General features: G+C 34.7%; 1 protein-coding gene across 1 annotated transcript in view; it reads left to right on the forward strand.

Moving 5' to 3' along the window:
• LOC150102538 (RNA polymerase II-associated protein 1) overlaps nt 1–18,740 on the forward strand; it is a 754,864-nt gene that overhangs the window by 478,186 nt on the left and 257,938 nt on the right. Inside the window, exons 22-23 of the mRNA XM_090399226.1 lie at nt 2,246–2,352; nt 12,818–13,013. Of these exons, the coding sequence (XP_090255352.1) occupies nt 2,246–2,352; nt 12,818–13,013 (303 nt within the window). The remainder of the gene's footprint in view (nt 1–2,245; nt 2,353–12,817; nt 13,014–18,740) is intronic.

An 18,740-nucleotide genomic window follows, 5' to 3' on the forward strand; every position in this document is an offset into this window, starting at 1 on the left:
TTTTTTTAAAAAATTAAATGACTGGATACCAAGGGATAAAAGTAAAATATAGTTTATTAGCACAACAAGTTTCATCTTTTAAGAGATTTCTTCAGGTTCATAAAAAAGAGAAAACCAAACAAAAAATATGAAGGAATAAACTCGAAACAAACAAAGCGTTAGCATACACAATTCAGTAAAGCTTTGCAATTTGGACATTTAAAACTGTTCTCTGGATAACCTCATTGTTGGGCATGTGCATGCGTTCAGAATCTTGTGAACGCCAAATTTGGTCAGCACAATGACAGTCTGATAGATTATAACTAAGATTGTTATTAAGATGCATAGAATTAAGGACGATTTCTTTAGATTCCATTATCCTTCTTTTTAGTTCATTGTAGCAATTAAAGATATTATTTGATCTGTCCCATAAAACTGAATGGATGATGCTTTCTTCATTAGTGTTAGCAGAAAACAGAACATGGTTAGACAGAGCACTAGCCTGTGTTCTGCCATATATAACGTCCCTCTTATGTTCTTCAATATGTAGCTCAATGGATTTCTCAGTCTGGCCAAAATATGGTGTATCTGTGAAAAACCATCATACCAGCTTTGTTGATTCTGTTGTCTATTTCTATATTTAATTTACCATCTTCAGTAAAAATCGTGCCTAAGTAGCTGAAATGTTTCACTTGTTCCACAGGTTCTCTATTCACAACACAGTTGACATTTTCAATGATTCTACCTATTTTCATTGTCTTTGTCTTTTTATTGCTGACCTTCATACCATATCTATTACAACAACTATTCAATTTAGTCAGAGAATCTTGCAGACTTGTAGCGGATTTATTTAGAAGTATAGCATCATCCGCATAAAGCAAAGAGCTGACATTTCTCCAAAATTAAAGTTAAAAAATTATGGTGCGAGGTATGTGTGGGGATTTTTGGAAACTAAAGTTTTTCAGGAAAAAACTAAATTGACATAATTAAATCCTCAGCATTCATTATAATTTATAATTGCTCGCATTATTTATGAAATTAATGCATTTGAATTTTAATTATCGTTATTTATGCAATCGGCCGCTCACCTTCATCATGCATTATCTTTGAATCTTGAGTGTGCTTCTGTAATTAAATTAAAACAGTTTCATTATTGCTTGTCCTTTAATGATTTTGGAATCATAAGATCACCATGATTTTAAAAAAAATTGAAAATGGGTGTGAATTACTAGAATCTCCTATTCACTATTGCTACTTCCATTCTCGAGAGTGGTTTTCAAACTGCCCTAATCCAATCTTGAGTCCATCCACCCTTTTTTCTTGACCTCTTACATAAATTCCAGGGGAAAATTTTCCCTTCAGCATTGTTTTCCTTTTGAATATTACCTAAGGAGGCAAGTTTCTTCCATATGCATTAATTGCAAGTATGATGGTGCATCGCAGTTTTTCACTTCCAGTTGTTTGCATTATCACTTTTTTCACTGTTTTCTGTTATTGTTGTATGTGGCATTTCCTCTACTGGTTGCTTTCATCTCTATGTATATGATTGGTGCAGTATTAACAAAAGAGTGCACGACTCAATGACAATGGCAAGTTGATGATTGTTGAGTTGAAATGCTGATTCTCTCCAACCGAATTCCAGAATATCTGAAACTCCTATAACAACGTTCATTATCTATTTCTTAAAGTTTACTTTTTTTTTTAGTCTGTGAAGTATATGTGTAACTTTTTTGTAAAGTAAAATCAGGAGTGAGATATATGTGAAGGTGAGTTACATTCGAGTAAAGCTTCACAGAACAGACAGACAAATTTGTTCATCTGTTCCTTGAAATTGGAGTGCAGAATCGTGGTTTGAGTCAGGTCATTCCAAACAAAATCATCATGGTGCTGAAGCTGCATAATTTTTAATTTTGTAGAAAACAAATTATTTTGTCACCCTATCACTCTTGATTTATCCACAGAAGTTTCAAAATTTTGTGAAATTATGAAATAATCAGGAAAGCAGTTTGCCATTTTTATAATTGAAATACAACTATGTGGTGCTGTATCAGAAGTCAGTTGTTTGTTATGCAAGAGTCAGTTAATTGAAAGGTTGTTGTTTTGAATATCAGATAAATGGCAGATTACTGCATATCAGTATTATTATGCATGGTTAATGAGTCAATTTGTTTCTTATTGGCATTGCTTAGATACTAGAATAATATTTTTGATTCTTGTTTGATAATTTTCTACAGTTGTTTAGTTATCATAAACATTCTCTTGACAGCCCAGTTTCAATACCACAGAAAATCTTGAAGATATTGAATTAGCTTGCAGTAAAATACTTCCTCACTTAAAATCAGAGAAGTTCTCAGATTTGCTTCAGTGTTTGTGGTAAGTGTTGGTGTATATCTATGTTTCCTGTTTTATATTATAACATTTGATGAAGTTTTATAGGGTATCTTAAATGTGTCTCTCCTAAATTCTACAAGTAGTCAGTCGACTTGGCTGAGCAGATAACATGTATATGAATCTTTAGATGATTTTCATTGTCCATCATGAAACCATCACCCTGCTTATTGGAAGTTAAAGTGGCTACATGTTTCATATGCAGTCTGAAGAACAACGTTCCTGGTTTAATTTAATACTCATTCTGTCCATGGTATATTAATATGCCATAGGTTTAGACTTTTTATGTGCAGGATTCACATAAAGTTGTTGAGGCAACTAAAATGTGCACAGTTAAACCGTGTTCTTATTAAGAAGATAAGAGCAAGGATCCTCAATGCAGTAACCCCTTTTACTTTCACAAGTTGTAGTATTATTTACAATGAAGGCTTTCTTTTCATTCTCCTTAATCTTGACAGTCTGAATGAATTTGAATTATATCAAAGAAAGAAAGAAAAGCCTCTAAAAGTTTTGATAAAATGTATTATGTGGATGTGCACTTTAGTGAAGTTACAAAAATTTTGCTTGTGTCTATTTTTTAGCTTTTTTTATTACTGATTTTTATACCAAACTTGTGACAGCAGCTAATCACTTTAGTTCAACAATGCTAACAGTGTATACTACATTTATTTAGGAGTAGACTATCATCTGCATAAAGCAAAGAACTTGACTGAATATCTGTGGTTTTGATACAGCCTTCTAAATGGTGAATAATATTCACCATATAAATGGTGAATAATAGCAGATAGAGAGAGAGCATGCACCCTTCTTTTATGATATGAAATCACCTGATGTGAACATCAAATAATCTCCTTATACAATCTACTCATTCACTTTTAATTTCTGGCTTATAATTGAAGTATAGTCTTTCTCAAAGTGTATAATCTGTGGTACAGTACTGTTTCTTGTAAAAAATTATCAGTCCTCAGAAAATATAGCAATTTGAATATGATGAGCTATTAATACAGAAAAATCTAGCTATTAACAATTAAATTAAAGGAGATAGAAACATATGACTATTGTTTATTTAAGTTCATAACATACACATGGACACAGAAATGCACATTGCCTAACCATTATCAGATACTAGTAGAAATATCGGATATTTTTACTGGTATTACATATTTTCTTAATTCAGCAGACTGCATAATATATATCATATACATGCGATGGCTCACAAAAACTATGCTTGGGGGGGGATAAAATCTGCATCCATATGATATTTGGGAAATATTGGACTATACAAATGCTCACAATATTTCTTTATATCATATAATCACAGCATTTCAATAGATATGTTATCTTGGCACCTAACCATATGCTTGTTTCAGATCCACAAAACCTAAACACAATCTGTATTCCCACAATTTCTCAACTCTTTCTCTTAAAATGAAAATGCAGGTCTTCATAACCCTATTTGGTCTGAATCCAGTTCTTCCACAATTTTTCATAGTCTCTTCTCAAGTATGCTTGCATAGGGAAATTTCTCTACATCATGAAAATTATGGAAATAACTACTGCGTTAGAGTAAAACTTTATTTTAATATAAACCAAAATAAACACTCGGCATTTCGGCCTTCACATTAAGGTCATCATCTGGAGTATACACACATATACAAAGAAACAAGCTACACTACAATCTACATGGTATGCTGAAGTTACTGGCCAACCATTACAACTATTGTCCTGCCCTCTGGTGTAAAAAAAAAAGTTTATTTTAGATGGGTATTATGAGAGCTCCTCTTCTGAAGAGGCTTTTTGAATTCAAAAAAAAAAAAAAAAAAAAAAAAATTACACCTTCTTGTCATACATTTCTTGTCAAATATTTTTTACTCCAGCGGCCTTCCTACATTTCAGATTTCTGATGGCTTTTTCTACATCAAATATTGATACATTCTCCTGTTAAATTTCTGTTGAATATTTTGTGTGACAAAGCAATATACCAGGAGTATCAGAAACAAAGGGGTAGAGTCTGTTGCCTTAATGAATACATTGGGACATTAGATTGTAGGCATTAGTGACACCCGGAGCTTCTGTAGCTCAGTCGGTATAGATGAAGCCCTTTGGTCAGAAAAACCTGGGCTCAATTCCCATCAGTGATCTGAGGAATACCTTTATCTGGTCTCTTTCGATAAAAGGTGAGTTAGCCGGTCTCAGCTAACTCCATGTGAAACTGCTAAATTTCACATGGAAACTGATGTGAAACTGCCTGTTCTAGGGGATGAAATATTTTTCCTCCCCTAGAACAGGCCAACCGGTCCCTTGAACACACTCATTTACAGACATAGGACACATCGGGAGGCATAGGGATAACCACCTTATCCTTGAGTTACGGTTGCAGTTGTGAACTTCAAGAATACCTGGAAAGATTATGAGTGTTTAAGTGCCTGTTAAGACCACTGATAGGATAGGATAGGATATATTGATACCCAGTATATCTAGCATATCTGCCTCTGATAGATATACTAACTATCAAATGTATAGGGCAAAATATTTTTAGGAAGAATAGGAGACGAAAGAATGTGCACCTAATGATATTGGATGATTTGTATCAACAGTTAGTATAGAAAGCTATAACAGCAATATTAGTAAGTTTTCCATGTGGCAGTGAGTTTGAAGCCATCTGTTGTGAGGTGCAAACAAGATCAAATACATAATAGTGAAGTGTTGTTACTGACCTGGTGAATCGGTTGCCAGTGATGATGAAATGTATTACCAAATACAGTAGATAGTTGCGAAACAAGTTATCATCGCAGGTAACTTTAATCATCTGAAAATTTATTGGGTAGCATTGAAATTTCATAAGGCGAATGCCACTGAATTTATTGAGTGTTGAGAGACATCCTTCTCAAGCAACATGTGACAGAAGGAACTCAAGGTCAAAGGGTGCTAGATATGATTACAGTGTCAGAAGGGAGTTTTAGTTAAAGATGGGACTGTTTTGCCTCCGGTTGGTGACAGTGATCATGCTCCACAGAATTGGGAAGTGGCTAAGTTTATGGATGTTCCATTCAAGACAGGTCATATGTTGAACTTCAAAGCAGGAAATTATGACCATCTGAGAAGTATGCTAGTTTCTGTCCAGTGGTATCAGTTTCTATGGAAAGGATATTGACAGTGCTTGGAAAGCATTTAAAAAATTATGCAGTATCAGAAATCATTTGATATTGCATTTCAAAGAATAGAGTTCCAAGAATAGGATAGACAGCAGATTCTTATGAAAAATACGATGCGGAAGGCAAATACCATGTACATAATGATGATATCGGTTATGAAAATTATGAGGAGCAGGCCAGAAGAGTAAAAACTATTGCACAGAAAGCTAAGTCTGAATATCAAAAGAGACTGGCTCTGCAAGTTAAAGACAATCCAAAAGAATTTTATCATTATGCTGCAAGTGAAAGAATAGCTCTGCTGAATGTAGATGGTATGTGGTGATATATGCAGAAAACATTATTCAACTAATGAGTGCCCATTTGGCTAAAAGCTATCAGTCTGGTAAGCTCATTGCTACCTGTTCACTGTATGAAGAAACACAGGTGTACGAGAAAGTGGGTACTGGAGCTATTTGGTCAACTTTTCATTACTTTAGGCCATCAGTATCTCTGGGGTGGTGGTCAAGATTTGGAAAAGTTGGTGGAAGCTGGCATATAGAAATGGTTGATAGAGGATCTATACTTTCAATGAGTAGCATGAGTTTATTAAAGGAAGGTCATGTTTGAACAACTTGCTTGTATTTTATTATAATAATACTGTTGAGTTAGACAAGGGAAATGGATATACCATGATCAAGGCTCAAGAAATACACTTGCCCATGGGAAGTAGTTGCACACAGGACAAAATAGAATATGTTTTATTCAATAAAAAATAAATTTCTAAACAAAATGTTTTTTTTTAACTTTAAAGAACACAGAAAAATATGTACAGTATAAAGGGGCCATTCTAGTAACAAAAATTAATCTAACAAATTATATTTAAAAAAAAAAAAAATTTTTTTTGTTTTTACTGTTCCTATTCTTATTATATACTGACTTCTTGGAATAGTTCTCACACACAAAGGAAATGTTCTCCAAACAACGATACAGCACCACTTATCACTTTATAGAAATCCTGTTAACTTCTTGGGGTATCATCATTAAAAAATGTGAATGGGATGGACTCTTAGGTGCATACTTTTTCTCTTTTTTTTTTTTTTTTTTTTCATTACAAGTAGCATTTTGCATAATTTGTCAATCATGAAAATGATATTTTTGGATTTTACTTTTGCTAATGCTTTTGACAGGATATAACATGAAAGACTGTTGCGTAAATTGGAGAATATGGGATTGGATTTTAAAGTATTAGCATGGATAAAAGGATAACTAAGACTAGCAAATATCAAGAAATGGTATATGGAGATGTGAGTCTGCAATATTTAAGGTGATCGGTGGTGTACCACAGAGATTAGTTATTAGTCCATTGCTATTCAATCTATACATTAATTACATTGAAAAGGATCTGGTTGCTATATATAGCTATTTACTAATGAAAATGTAAAGTTATGCATTTTAGTGTAATGAGATATTCAATGTCATATTATATTGGTGGAATTATCCTAGAAGAAACTGATCAGACTAGTGATCTTGGAGTTTTAGTAGATAAGAAGTTGACATTCAAGGGTCATATAGCAAAGATTGCATATGCAACTCAGAAAATAATTGCAATCAATGCTGAAACGAACCTTGACATGTAAGGATAAGGAAGTCTCCCTTTACAAGGCTTTGACACTACCTCACTTCGACTATTGTGCACAGGCCTGGTTTCTGTGGTGCTGATGCAAAGTAGATGATATCAGGATAGTAGCATAGATTCCATTATCTTGTTTAAATTTTAAATAAAGTTTAAATGTTAAAGTCAAAAACTGGCACTACAAAAAATTTGAAATTCTTCAACATCGTAGTGCTACAAAATGACTACAATTAACAACAAGATCGCGTCATTGTGAATTTATCATCAGTAACCCTAATGGATGAAGCTGCTTGCGTGTTAAGTCGAGGAAATAACTTTGCCATTACTCCCAGACAAGTTCCAAAAACAAAATAATGGCTTCCATTGAACGTGGAATATATGACCTGCTTCCAGCAATAGCCAATAACATTCATTTGGATGTAACCAACATCTTAATCCAATCCAAGCCTCCCAAAAGAGCTATACAGTAATAACAATATTGTTATAATGGAAGTAGACAAAGGTAATGCAACTGTGGTGATGAATATTGCTGAATATGAAAGCAAAGTGCACATACTTTTACAAGATCAATCTACATACCAAATCATAGATCATGATCCTACTAACTCTCAAAAGAATAAAGTTTGCAAATTGTTGAAGAAAGTCATTTTTCCTGGCCAAAAGAAACAATTAACAAACTCAAGGCTTTTCATGTTAACACACCCAGAATATATGGAGCACTTAACATTCACAAATAAAGCACACCCCTATGCCCTATTGTGGATAGTATAAACAGTCCTACATAGAAACTTGCTAAACATTTTGCTAAATTACTAGCCACCCTCACAAATAATTCTCCTTCCTTTGTTAAAAAGTTCTTTCCTAATATCATAATCTGTGATATGATACTACTGTTGATGTTTTTAGGATTTGTTCCGGTAGGTGACTTTTCACTGTTTGCCCTGGTTCCCTAACGAAAACAACGGGGGCCTTGTTTAACCGGGTGACTCCCCAGCTGGCATAAAATTCTGTCATGTTGTACCATCATTTTTTATTTTGGAACAAATCCTAAAACCCACCCCAACTCAACATCACCAGAGTTCAAGATTGGTACCATCAACATAAGAAGCCTGAATGGCAAAGAAATGAAGCTAGCTGAGGAACTGGATGAGTACCAGATCGACATAATAGGGGTGATTGAAACAAAAAAAAAAAAAAAAAAAAGGCAAAACCTGGTAAGATCTTTCTGAGCAATAAATACAAAATATTATATTCAGGCAATGACAATCAAGGAAAAGAAGGCGTAGCCATAGTATTCAACACTAAATACGAGGCTAATCTTCTTGAATGGCAGGCAGTCTCAAGTAGAGTGATGTGGGCAAAATTGAGAATGGGGAGCTGGACAGCGAGACTTATTTGTGCCTAATGGTCCCACAGAAGACTCTACTAAGGTAGAAGTCAAGGAATTTTTTGAGGCTTTAGAGAAAGCAACTGACACAGTGAAAAAGGAAAAGTTGTCATTTTTGTGGATCTAAATAGCAGAGTAGGAAATGATTGTCAGACATAAAAAAAAATATATTGGTAAAATTTGGAGAAAAGAGCAAAGCTAATAATAATGGCAAATACATGTTGGATTTCTGCTCAGGATATGGACTGATTATTACTAACACTATGTTCCAGCATAAAAATGTGCACAAATTCAGATGGAGAGAAGAGGCAAGGAATAAGAAAAGTCTCATTGACTATGTTATTGTTGATAGTGATGTTTTCTCCCTGGGGCAGGACACCAGAGTGTACAGAGCATTGAGCAGGATAAAATTGAATTTCATATTGAAAAGAAGAACATGTAAGAAAGTTTTAAAGTGAATACAAGTTTAGCAGCTCTCAGTTGTAAAATATACAAACATTATTCAAGAAAAAATGAAAGAGTTTGAGAACAGGAACCAAACCTTGGAGATTCAGTGGCAAGCTCTGAAGAAAACACTGATTGATTCAGCCAGAGGCATGTGGTGAGGTTGTCTGAAGGGTAGAAAAAGCAGAACTCCATGGTGCACACAGGAAGTTAAAGAGGCAGTGAAAGAAAAGAAGAAAGTATATCAAAAGTTACTGGCAAATAAGTCAGCTTGTGCTCTTAGAGAATACAGAAACAAACGTAAGAAAGCTAAAAGAAGCTAAAATATAAAACTAGCTAAACAAAAGTCATGGGAGGACTTTGGTAGGAACATAGAAAATAAATATCAAGAAGTGGCAAGGTAATCTGGATGTTGTTGAAAAAGCTCAGAAAATGGAGGAAAGAGTGCTGTAAAAGGAATTAGAGGTGATAAAGGCGACATGAAAACAGGAGAAAAAGACGTCCTTGAAGTATGGAGTAATTACTTCGAAAAATTGCTAAATGAAACAAGCAGTGATGATAGCACAGTGGTAAAAAAAACACTGAGCAGGCATGCAGTTAGGAAATACATAACCATACTTGAAATAGAAAAAGCTATCAAAATCCTGAAATGTGGAAAGGCAGCAGGAGTAGATGATATTCGACCAGAAATGCTTAAGTATGGAGAAATAAAAGTCTTACAGTGGCTGCATTGCATGAGGGACAAATTCCAGATGATTGGAGTAGAGCTCTCATAGGACCCATATGTAAAAAGGGAAATAAAACTGAATGTGAGAATTACAGAGGTATTTCTCTACTGAGTGTTACTGGTAAGATATATGCAAGTATACTTGAGAAATGTTTGAAAATGATTGTGGAAGAGAAGCTTGGTGAAGAACAAGCTGGATTCAGGCCAAATAGAGGCTGTTAGGATCAGATTTTTCTTTACGACAGATAGTTGATAAATCATGGGAATATAACAAAGATCTATATTTAAGTTTTGTAGATCTGGAGAAGGCATATGACAAGGTGCCAAGAGAGAAGCTATTTGAAACGCTATAGTTATATGGTGTCATTGGGGCATTATATCAAGCAATACTTTGTCCTTATTTGAGTTGTAAGTCAGCACTTAGAATTGAAGGAAGTACAGGGAGATGGTTTAATGTTAAATCAGTTGTCAGACAAGAATGTACATTGTCCTCTCTGTTATTCATTATCTATATGGATCAAATTATGAAGGAAAGTGATATTAAACCTTATATCAAAATTGGTTAATGTCACTCTTTGCTTTATGTGGATGATGTTATACTTCTAAATAAATCTGCTACAAGTCTGCAAGATTCCGTGACTAAAGTGAATAAATGTTGTAATAGATATGGTATGAAGGTCAGCATTTAAAAGACGAAGGCAATGAAAATAGGCAGAAGTATTGAAAATATCAACTGCTTTGTGAATGGAGAACATATAGACAAGTAAAACCAACTTTTTTAGATTTTTAGCATGATTTTTAGATGGTAAATTAAATATAGAAATAGACAACAGAATTAACAAAGCTGGTATGGTAGTAAGAAAACTCAATAAAGTTATATGGAATAAGTGAGAAATTAGTCAAAACACTAAATTAGCTATATACAAGACAGTGTTCACACCAATTTTAATTTCTGGATCTGAGATCCTATAATGCATAGTATTATACAAAGCTGAAAGAATGTGTGTTTTGTATTATGTGGTACTAAGGCAATTAATGGAAGGTCGTTAGCCTCTACATACAAGTACCTGAGTTGTGAAGATAGTTTACAAGAAAACCCGGTTTGCTTACGCATTAAAAAAAAAAAAAGGATTAAACAAGAATATAATTTCTTGGCATTTTTCATTTAATAAAGTTAACCTATGAAAGCTGCTCAACTTTGATTCACTTTAAAACTTTCATACACTCTTTTGCTTTGAATATGAAATTCAGTTTTATCCTGCTCAAAACTAAATGGTCATCATTTCCAATTTCAAATCCTCTGTATACTGTGTTCTGAATCAGCTCAAAGATATTGCTACAGTGATTACACAGTCAACGAGACTTCTTATTTTTTATATCTTCGCTTCATGTAAATTTGTGCACATCTTTATGTTGGAACATGGTATTAGTAATGATCAATCCTTGTCCTGATGAGAAGTCCAGCAGGTGCTTTTTTTTTTTTTTCAAACTCAAATTTTTCCCCAAACATTTTGATATATCTGGTAATCATTTCTTTCTTTGCATTTGGATCTCCAACAAGGACTTTGGTTTCCTTTTCTTTTTTGTCAGCTGCCTTCTCTAATGAATTGAAAAATTCCTCTGCTGTTTCCTTTGTAAAACCTTCTATGGAACCACATGAACAACTAGGTCTTATTGTCAAGTTCTACAATCTGATATTGAACATTCCTCTACTTATTTAATATTGCCTGCCATTCAAGAAGATTACCCTCATATTTAGTGTTGAATACTATAGCTGCTCATTTTCCCTGATCATTATTCAGGGAAAATGAGCAGGCAATTTCCTCAGCCTGAATACAACATTTTGTATTTGTTGCTTAGAAGAACAGTACCTGATTTTGTCTCCTTGGTTTTGGTAACACCTATTATGTCAATCTGATAGTTATCCAATTTTCTTCTAGTTCCATTTCTTTTCTGTTGATGGTGCCAGGTCTTGATCTCTGTTGATGTTGACTTTTGTTTTAGTAGCTGACTTTTTTTCTGTGTGCTCTGGTCCCCTCACCAGAACAGTAGGAGCCTTGTTGGACTGGGAGGCATCCAACACTGGCATGAAATTTCATCATGTTGTAGCCATCATTTTATTTAATTATGCCAGTAAGGATACAGTCTGGTAAGCTAAATCCCAAATTGCCAGCCTATCCTTGTTCATTCAGTATCCAGGTGGTTGTTTACTTACAGAGTGCACCACAAGAACATGAAGATGGAACGTTAGGTCAGAAGCTTTGGTTGGTTCTCTGCATTCTTCTCATTTCCTCCCAGTTATCTAGCTTTGCTCCTTGAGCACCCCCTGTTCATTACTAATCAGCTTAAATTGGTTATTTTGTTACTCATTGTCACTGTTATTTTTATGCTGTCATCTTTTTTTGTAACTGGAGGTGTCACATAATAATAATAATTTTTTTTATATATTTCCTCACACTGATTACTACAATGGATTGAAACTTGTCATGCTATTCTTTAGACTATAATCTATTAAGCTTGATATTGCTTATGTCAACTGTAATTGCTTGTTAAGCTATATTTTTGTTAACTCCCAATGGTGTCATAACATGGATGATAAGGCATTAAATATAATGTAATTAATAAAATTATATTTATCATCCCTGGCTATCAGTACCCTTCTAAAAATCCAAGAATTAACTATTATAACAGCACTATGGCATATAATTTAACAAGGACACATTAATGGGATTAATCAGCAGAGTTTGGTAGATAGGAAGAGTGATATGATTGATATAGAGAGTATATTAAGTATTGCTTACCACATGAACAGGGAAGGAAGGATTCATCCTAGAATTTAAGCAGGGGAGTTAGAAGTAGGATTTTTGCATTTGATAAATGTATATAATGAATTGCCTGAGTGGGTAGGGAAAGTTAATAATGCATTGCCTGAGTGATGAATGAGTAGATAGTGAATGTTTTTAAAGTATGGTATGCTAAGTTTTTGTGAGACTTAGAGCAGATCTTCTAGTATGAGTCCTTCACTTGGTGGGGGGGGGGGCTTCCTGTCATAATAATAATATACATCTTTTGGTTATGTGTATTCTGTATTCAGCCTAAGTACTTATTTTGTCAATGTCTTTCAGTTGTCATTCAGTAATTTTATGTTCCTCTGGCTCTGGAACAAATAGAGATACGATCTCATTGCCATCTCTTGGAAGTATAATGTGGTTAGGTGATGTTCTTCCTGTCCTTAAAGAGGGAACACCTTTTCCAATTTTGGTATCGCTTACACAGCTGTTAATTACCTGGACAAATATTCATCACAACTTAAATAGAGAGGTATGTTCTTGTGCATTGATAAAATTGTTCTTGTACATCTTTAATAATCAACAGTTTCTATATCTGCATAAAGCTGTGCTTAAGAAAAGATTCAAACTAAATGATACTGCATTATATGGTTACTTTATGAATTTAGTGTCACATAAATTTTATCATGTTGTTATTATTATTATGTGACCTCCAGGGAGTCCAAAGACTCATCAAGGGAGGGCACCTACTCTACAGCTCTCTGTATCCGCTACTCAATTCCCCAACTACAATGAACCGTAACTACACCAACGGCATCTGCTGCCCGCCACCACCAGTATTTTCACAGACAATCATAAACATCCATGCCCACGACGGGATTTGAACCTGCAGCCTTTTGGTGCTGAAGAGTGGATATGCCAACCAGTCCGGCAGACTGGTTTCCTTCCTCAGTAATAGCTAAAACCACTACAAATAAGATATGAAAATCTGATGCATGAGTAATGTTAATGCCTTTCATTCCAAGAGCTACAACAAAAGGACAAAACAGAATTGTAAGCTCATGCAATCAGGAAGAAAGATAATTAACTAAAATCCTGCTTCACAGAAAAATGTATTTCTGAAAAGAACACATTAATATGATGAATGAATGCTAAGTGCCATCAAAGCATCCTTATAGAGGATAAAGTTTGACATCTAGATTATTTTGCGTGAAATCATCAGGGAGCTAAAGTTGCAGAATTTTTGATTTTGATGAAAACAGCTTATTTTGTTTCCCCATTCTTTTTAAGAAGAAATTATCATTATTTTTTTTAAATTTTTTCCTATTATTCTGTTAATTATAGTAGCCATTTTTATTTACACACCTATATAATTTACACAATTCTGGAGGATGTTAAAATTAATCAACTTATTTCCAGATTGTACAGTTTCTCATTTTGCTAAGCACTATCCAAGCATCATCCTTACCCTTATAAAAGATACAAGGCTTGACATCTAGATCACTTCAAGTGAAATCATCAAGGGACTAACCATATTTGCAGAATTTTTGATATTGATAATTATACACCTAAACCTCTTTTTACGCGATAGATACGTACCTAAAAATTACACGTAAAAAGAACTGCTGACTCCATAGAAAAAGTGAAGATTGGTTCCAAACCTGAAATATAAGCAAAATAATGAAAAAAAAACAAACATTAAATTCGTTAGGATCATAAGATTTTTATTTACATTTTATGGAGAACACACATACATATAATGAATTTTAATAACTTTAAAAAAAACATATTCATTTCAGTTGTTTGCTAAGGATTCTATAAAAAAATTATGTTATTCGCCATCAGTTTCTGACAATAAACGCGAAAGCTTTTGTTTTCGTGAGACTGTAATATCACTAGAACTACTAGATATGGTATTATCGTCATCGACTTCCGTCTCAACTTGTGGAATTCTTCTTGTCATGTCTTGAACAAAAGACCACTGGTTGTTTCAGTAATTTTAGGCATGAACTCAGTTACTAATCGCTGTGTTGATGCTTTAGATAAAGTGTGATATAATTCTCTGTATGAAAACAACTTTAGCTCAAGTGAAAACTTCCCAGTTCTTCATTTGGATCATGTCGGACAAAATAATTGCCTAAATTACTGGCCAGTTTAAGACCTTCTTTAATAATATCAGCAGTAAAAGTAGGATTATCTTGATCATTATCATTAACTTCGCTTTCAGGAGTCTCAGAAACAATCTCCACTATTTCGTTTTCGTTAAGAGGTTTATCAATTAACAATTCTTCGATATCTGCCGACGTAAGATCATTGAATCCTTCTCCGCCAATTTCACATGGCAAACTTATTATATTGGGGAATTCTGCAGTATGATTGAATGGAACAGGAGCATTCTCTTTAATACATGCAGGCCAAATAGCTTTCCAGCATGCATTCATAGTTTCTGGTCTCAATTCAGATAACGATAATCGAACCTGATCAATACAATCCATAATCGAAAATTTTTTCCACACATCCATAACTGACAGTGTTTCATCATCATTTAGCTTGTTCAAAACATACTGAAATGTTCGTCTGACATAATATGTTTTAAAAGTCGCAATTATACCCTGATCTAGAGGTTGTAGCAATGATGTGGTATTGGGCAGCAGAAAAAAAATTGCACATTTGGGTGTTCTATGGCAGGATGGCCGGGTGCATTATCAAGAATCAAAAGCACTTTAAATTCGAGACTCTTGTTATTCAAATAGCGTCTAACTTCTGGCACAAAATGTTTGTGGAACCACTCAGTGAAAATATCAATGGTCACCCAAGCTTTTTTGTTGGCCATCCAATGAACTGGCAATTTTTGAAAATCTACGCCTTTCATTGGCCGTGGTCTTAATGATCGATTTATGAGCAGTGGTTTTTAACATCCGATCTCCTAAAGTGTTCGAACCAAATAGGAGTGTTATGCGATCCTTTGCTGCTTTGAACCCACCAACGGTTTTTTGCATTTCTGATACGTAAGTTCTGTTTGGCATTTTTTTTCCAAAAAAGGTCAGTTTCATCGATATTACAAACTTGTTCACGAGTGTAACTTCCATCATCAATTATTTTAGCAAGTTTTTGTGGAAATGCTTTAGCAGCTGTTTCATCAGCAGAAGCCGTTTCACCTTTAATTTTTATATTATGAAGAGCATGTCTTTTAATAAACTTAGCCAGCCAACCATTGCTTGCATGCAATTCATATTTTTTCCTCGATTTAGATGAAGTATCTGGCTGCAGTTTTTTAATCTGTTTATAAAATCTCAATGCTGATTACTTGATGGAATTTCCATCAACTGGCATTCCTTTTTGTACATTATCTTCTATCCACATCACTAAAGCTTTTTCGGCCTTTTCTAGAACATCTCTTGTGTATGATGATAATTTCTCACTCAATTTTCTACCAGAACATACCGCTTTTCTAATAGTCTCTTCATTTTTCTTTATAGATCTGACAGTTGATTCACGGACTCCAAAATGCTTACCCACTGCCGTCGCACCTTCCCCAATTTGAAGACGATCTAAAATTTGAATTTTTATATCCAAGGAAACAGCTTTCCATTAAAATCTTCGGTTAATAAAATGAAAGTTTGAAAATTACATATTATTTCTTGGCAAAATTATTAATTTTATAACGTGATTTTTATTTTGATTTCACTTAAAAAATGCAAATGCAAAAAATGTGGCAACTGTATTGTCTCCTCAAACACCAAATTCAAACTGTTAAGAACTGGTTTTTTTATACGCAGTCAGTTATGTAATTCGGGGAATTCCCAATAAATGAAATTCATATGAATTTAGAATTTTCTTAATTGAAACGAGAATGCAAAAAAAACCAACCCAAGGAAATGCGATTTTACTGCAGATCTCAAAAACTCACAAAAGACAAAAAATCTACCCACATAAAACATCAAAAATCCAACCAAACAACCCGCCAACATTAATTCTTACCAAAAAAAAAAATTTCCACATCCACTTCACCAACATCTGTGATCTAATTAGCAATATAAATGTTATGTAATATAAAAGTAATCTTGTTGCCGCCGATAATCGACATACAAGTATATTCATAGTTGGCTTGTGAAGCTCATATACCAACTACGAGTATACTCGTAGTTGGCAGCGAACGTGTTAATAGCTAACATTGTAAACAAAGCAGGCATAATCATTCAGTCGTGGTGAAATAACCTTTGATGCTTAAGCAACTGCTACAGTTTCAAATGTCTTTCATAGGACAGCAACATTGCAGACATAGTGGTGGCATCCATTTTGATTGTATTACTTTCGGTGAACAGATGAGCTCATCATTTGTAGATCAACTTTTCCTCTCTTCAATCGAGAATAACCAGAAACCCCTGTTTTGATTAGCACATATAGATTGCATCAATTTCCTGATACATATCCTCAAGAAGCATGTGCCAAATAGTATGATAGTAATACATGATTAAGTTTGTATTGTAGTAACTTATTCTGAATTAGCTCCAAATAATTCTGTCATTTGGCAGGACTCCAGTATTATTATTATTATTATTATTATTATTGTTATTATTATTACCCCAAGACCTCATGGAGTCAAAGACTCATCTGGGAGGTTCTTTTATCACACACACAGCTCATCATACTGTGCCTTGAACACATTCAAATTTCTTGCAGACACCACCCTCTCAGGCAAGGCATTCCAATCATTCACAACTCTGCACGAAAAAACCTGCCCCTCACTCCCCTACTCACACCTTCTGTATACAGCTTCCACGGATGACTTCTGGTTCTCCCCTGATCTCCCACTATTTTCTGTAGAACTTCTCCACCATTGATCCTATAACAACCCCTTACCAACTTGTAGGTCTCTATCATATCTCCTCTCTTCCTCCTATTCACAAGACTCTGCAAATTATTCTCGATCTTTCCTCATACTCGACATTCCAGAGGTCAGAAACTACCTTAGTCAGTCGCCTGTGGACCCTTTCTAACATCTCTTCATCATTCTGAAAACCAAATCTGGGCACAACAGTCCATGTATGGCCTAATCAAAGCCTTATACAACGGAACAAGAATCGTCCTACTTCTACACGTCAGTGTCCTCCGCATCATTCCCAGAAGCCTTAGTGTTGTCTTCACAATTTTGGCTATGTATCCCCTAAATTTTAGATCCTTCTCCACTATCACCCCCAGATCTCTTATTTCTTCTACCTCCAACAATATATCCTCACCAAGCATAAATTCTGCATCCCATCTTTGTTTTCCAAATTTTAAAACCTTACATTTTGTAACATTGAACTCACATCCCCAATCAATCACTCAATTTATTCAAGTCTTCTTGTAAGGCCACAACATCTTTGCTTCTCTTCATGGTTCGTCCCGACTTTGCATCATCTGCAAACAACTGAATATCTCCATCCAAATCTTTCATTAATATACAAGTTAAACAGTAATGGCCCCAAAACAGACCCCTGAGGCACTCCACTAGTGACTTTACTTTTCCTGGATATCGCACCCCCATACACAACTTGTTGATACCTATCAGATAGCCAGTCTCCAGTCCAATGCGCTAATTTAATATCCAACCCCATCTGCTCTAGTTTGACTGTAAACTTATCATGAGGTACTCTATCAAAAGCCTTTGCAAAATCCAAGTATATTAGTGTATCCTTCTCCTCTGTCCAAGAAAGCAGTCACTTGATTGTAATAAGTAAGTAGATTACTAAAACATGACCTCCCTTTAGCAAATCCATGCTGTCCATCAAAGATAATACCATTGTTGTCAACCCAACTCTGGATCCTAGTTCTCACAAGCTTCTCCAGCAACTTAACCACAACACCTGACACACAGATAGACCTATAGTTTAATGCTTGAGTTCGATCACCTCCTTTATGAAGTGGCACAATCTTGCCCTCCTTCCACTCCTTAGGGACTTGACCGAGTGCAAGACTCATATTAAAAAAATATGTCAAGACAGGTGTCAACTCCCTGGCACATTCCTTCAGAATATGTGGTGATATATTATCAAGTCCCACAGCCTTATTAACATCTACTTTACTCTACTCCCCATACGCCTCTTGCTCACTTACAGTCAGTCTCTCCTCCCCATCATCAACTGCTCTCAATCTCTCCATGAAGTCACATTCACAAGATTGAAAGATCTTTATGAATTGCTCATTATGTATCTCCACCACACATTCTGCAACAGCTGTCTTTATATCATTTTCTCCTATCAATGTCATCCTTCCA

The sequence above is a fragment of the Typopeltis vanoorti genome, chromosome 10, assembly GCF_054136105.1.
Source record: "Typopeltis vanoorti isolate ZY-2024b chromosome 10, IOZ_Tvanoo_1.0, whole genome shotgun sequence".
NCBI classification, from domain to species: domain Eukaryota; kingdom Metazoa; phylum Arthropoda; class Arachnida; order Uropygi; family Thelyphonidae; genus Typopeltis; species Typopeltis vanoorti.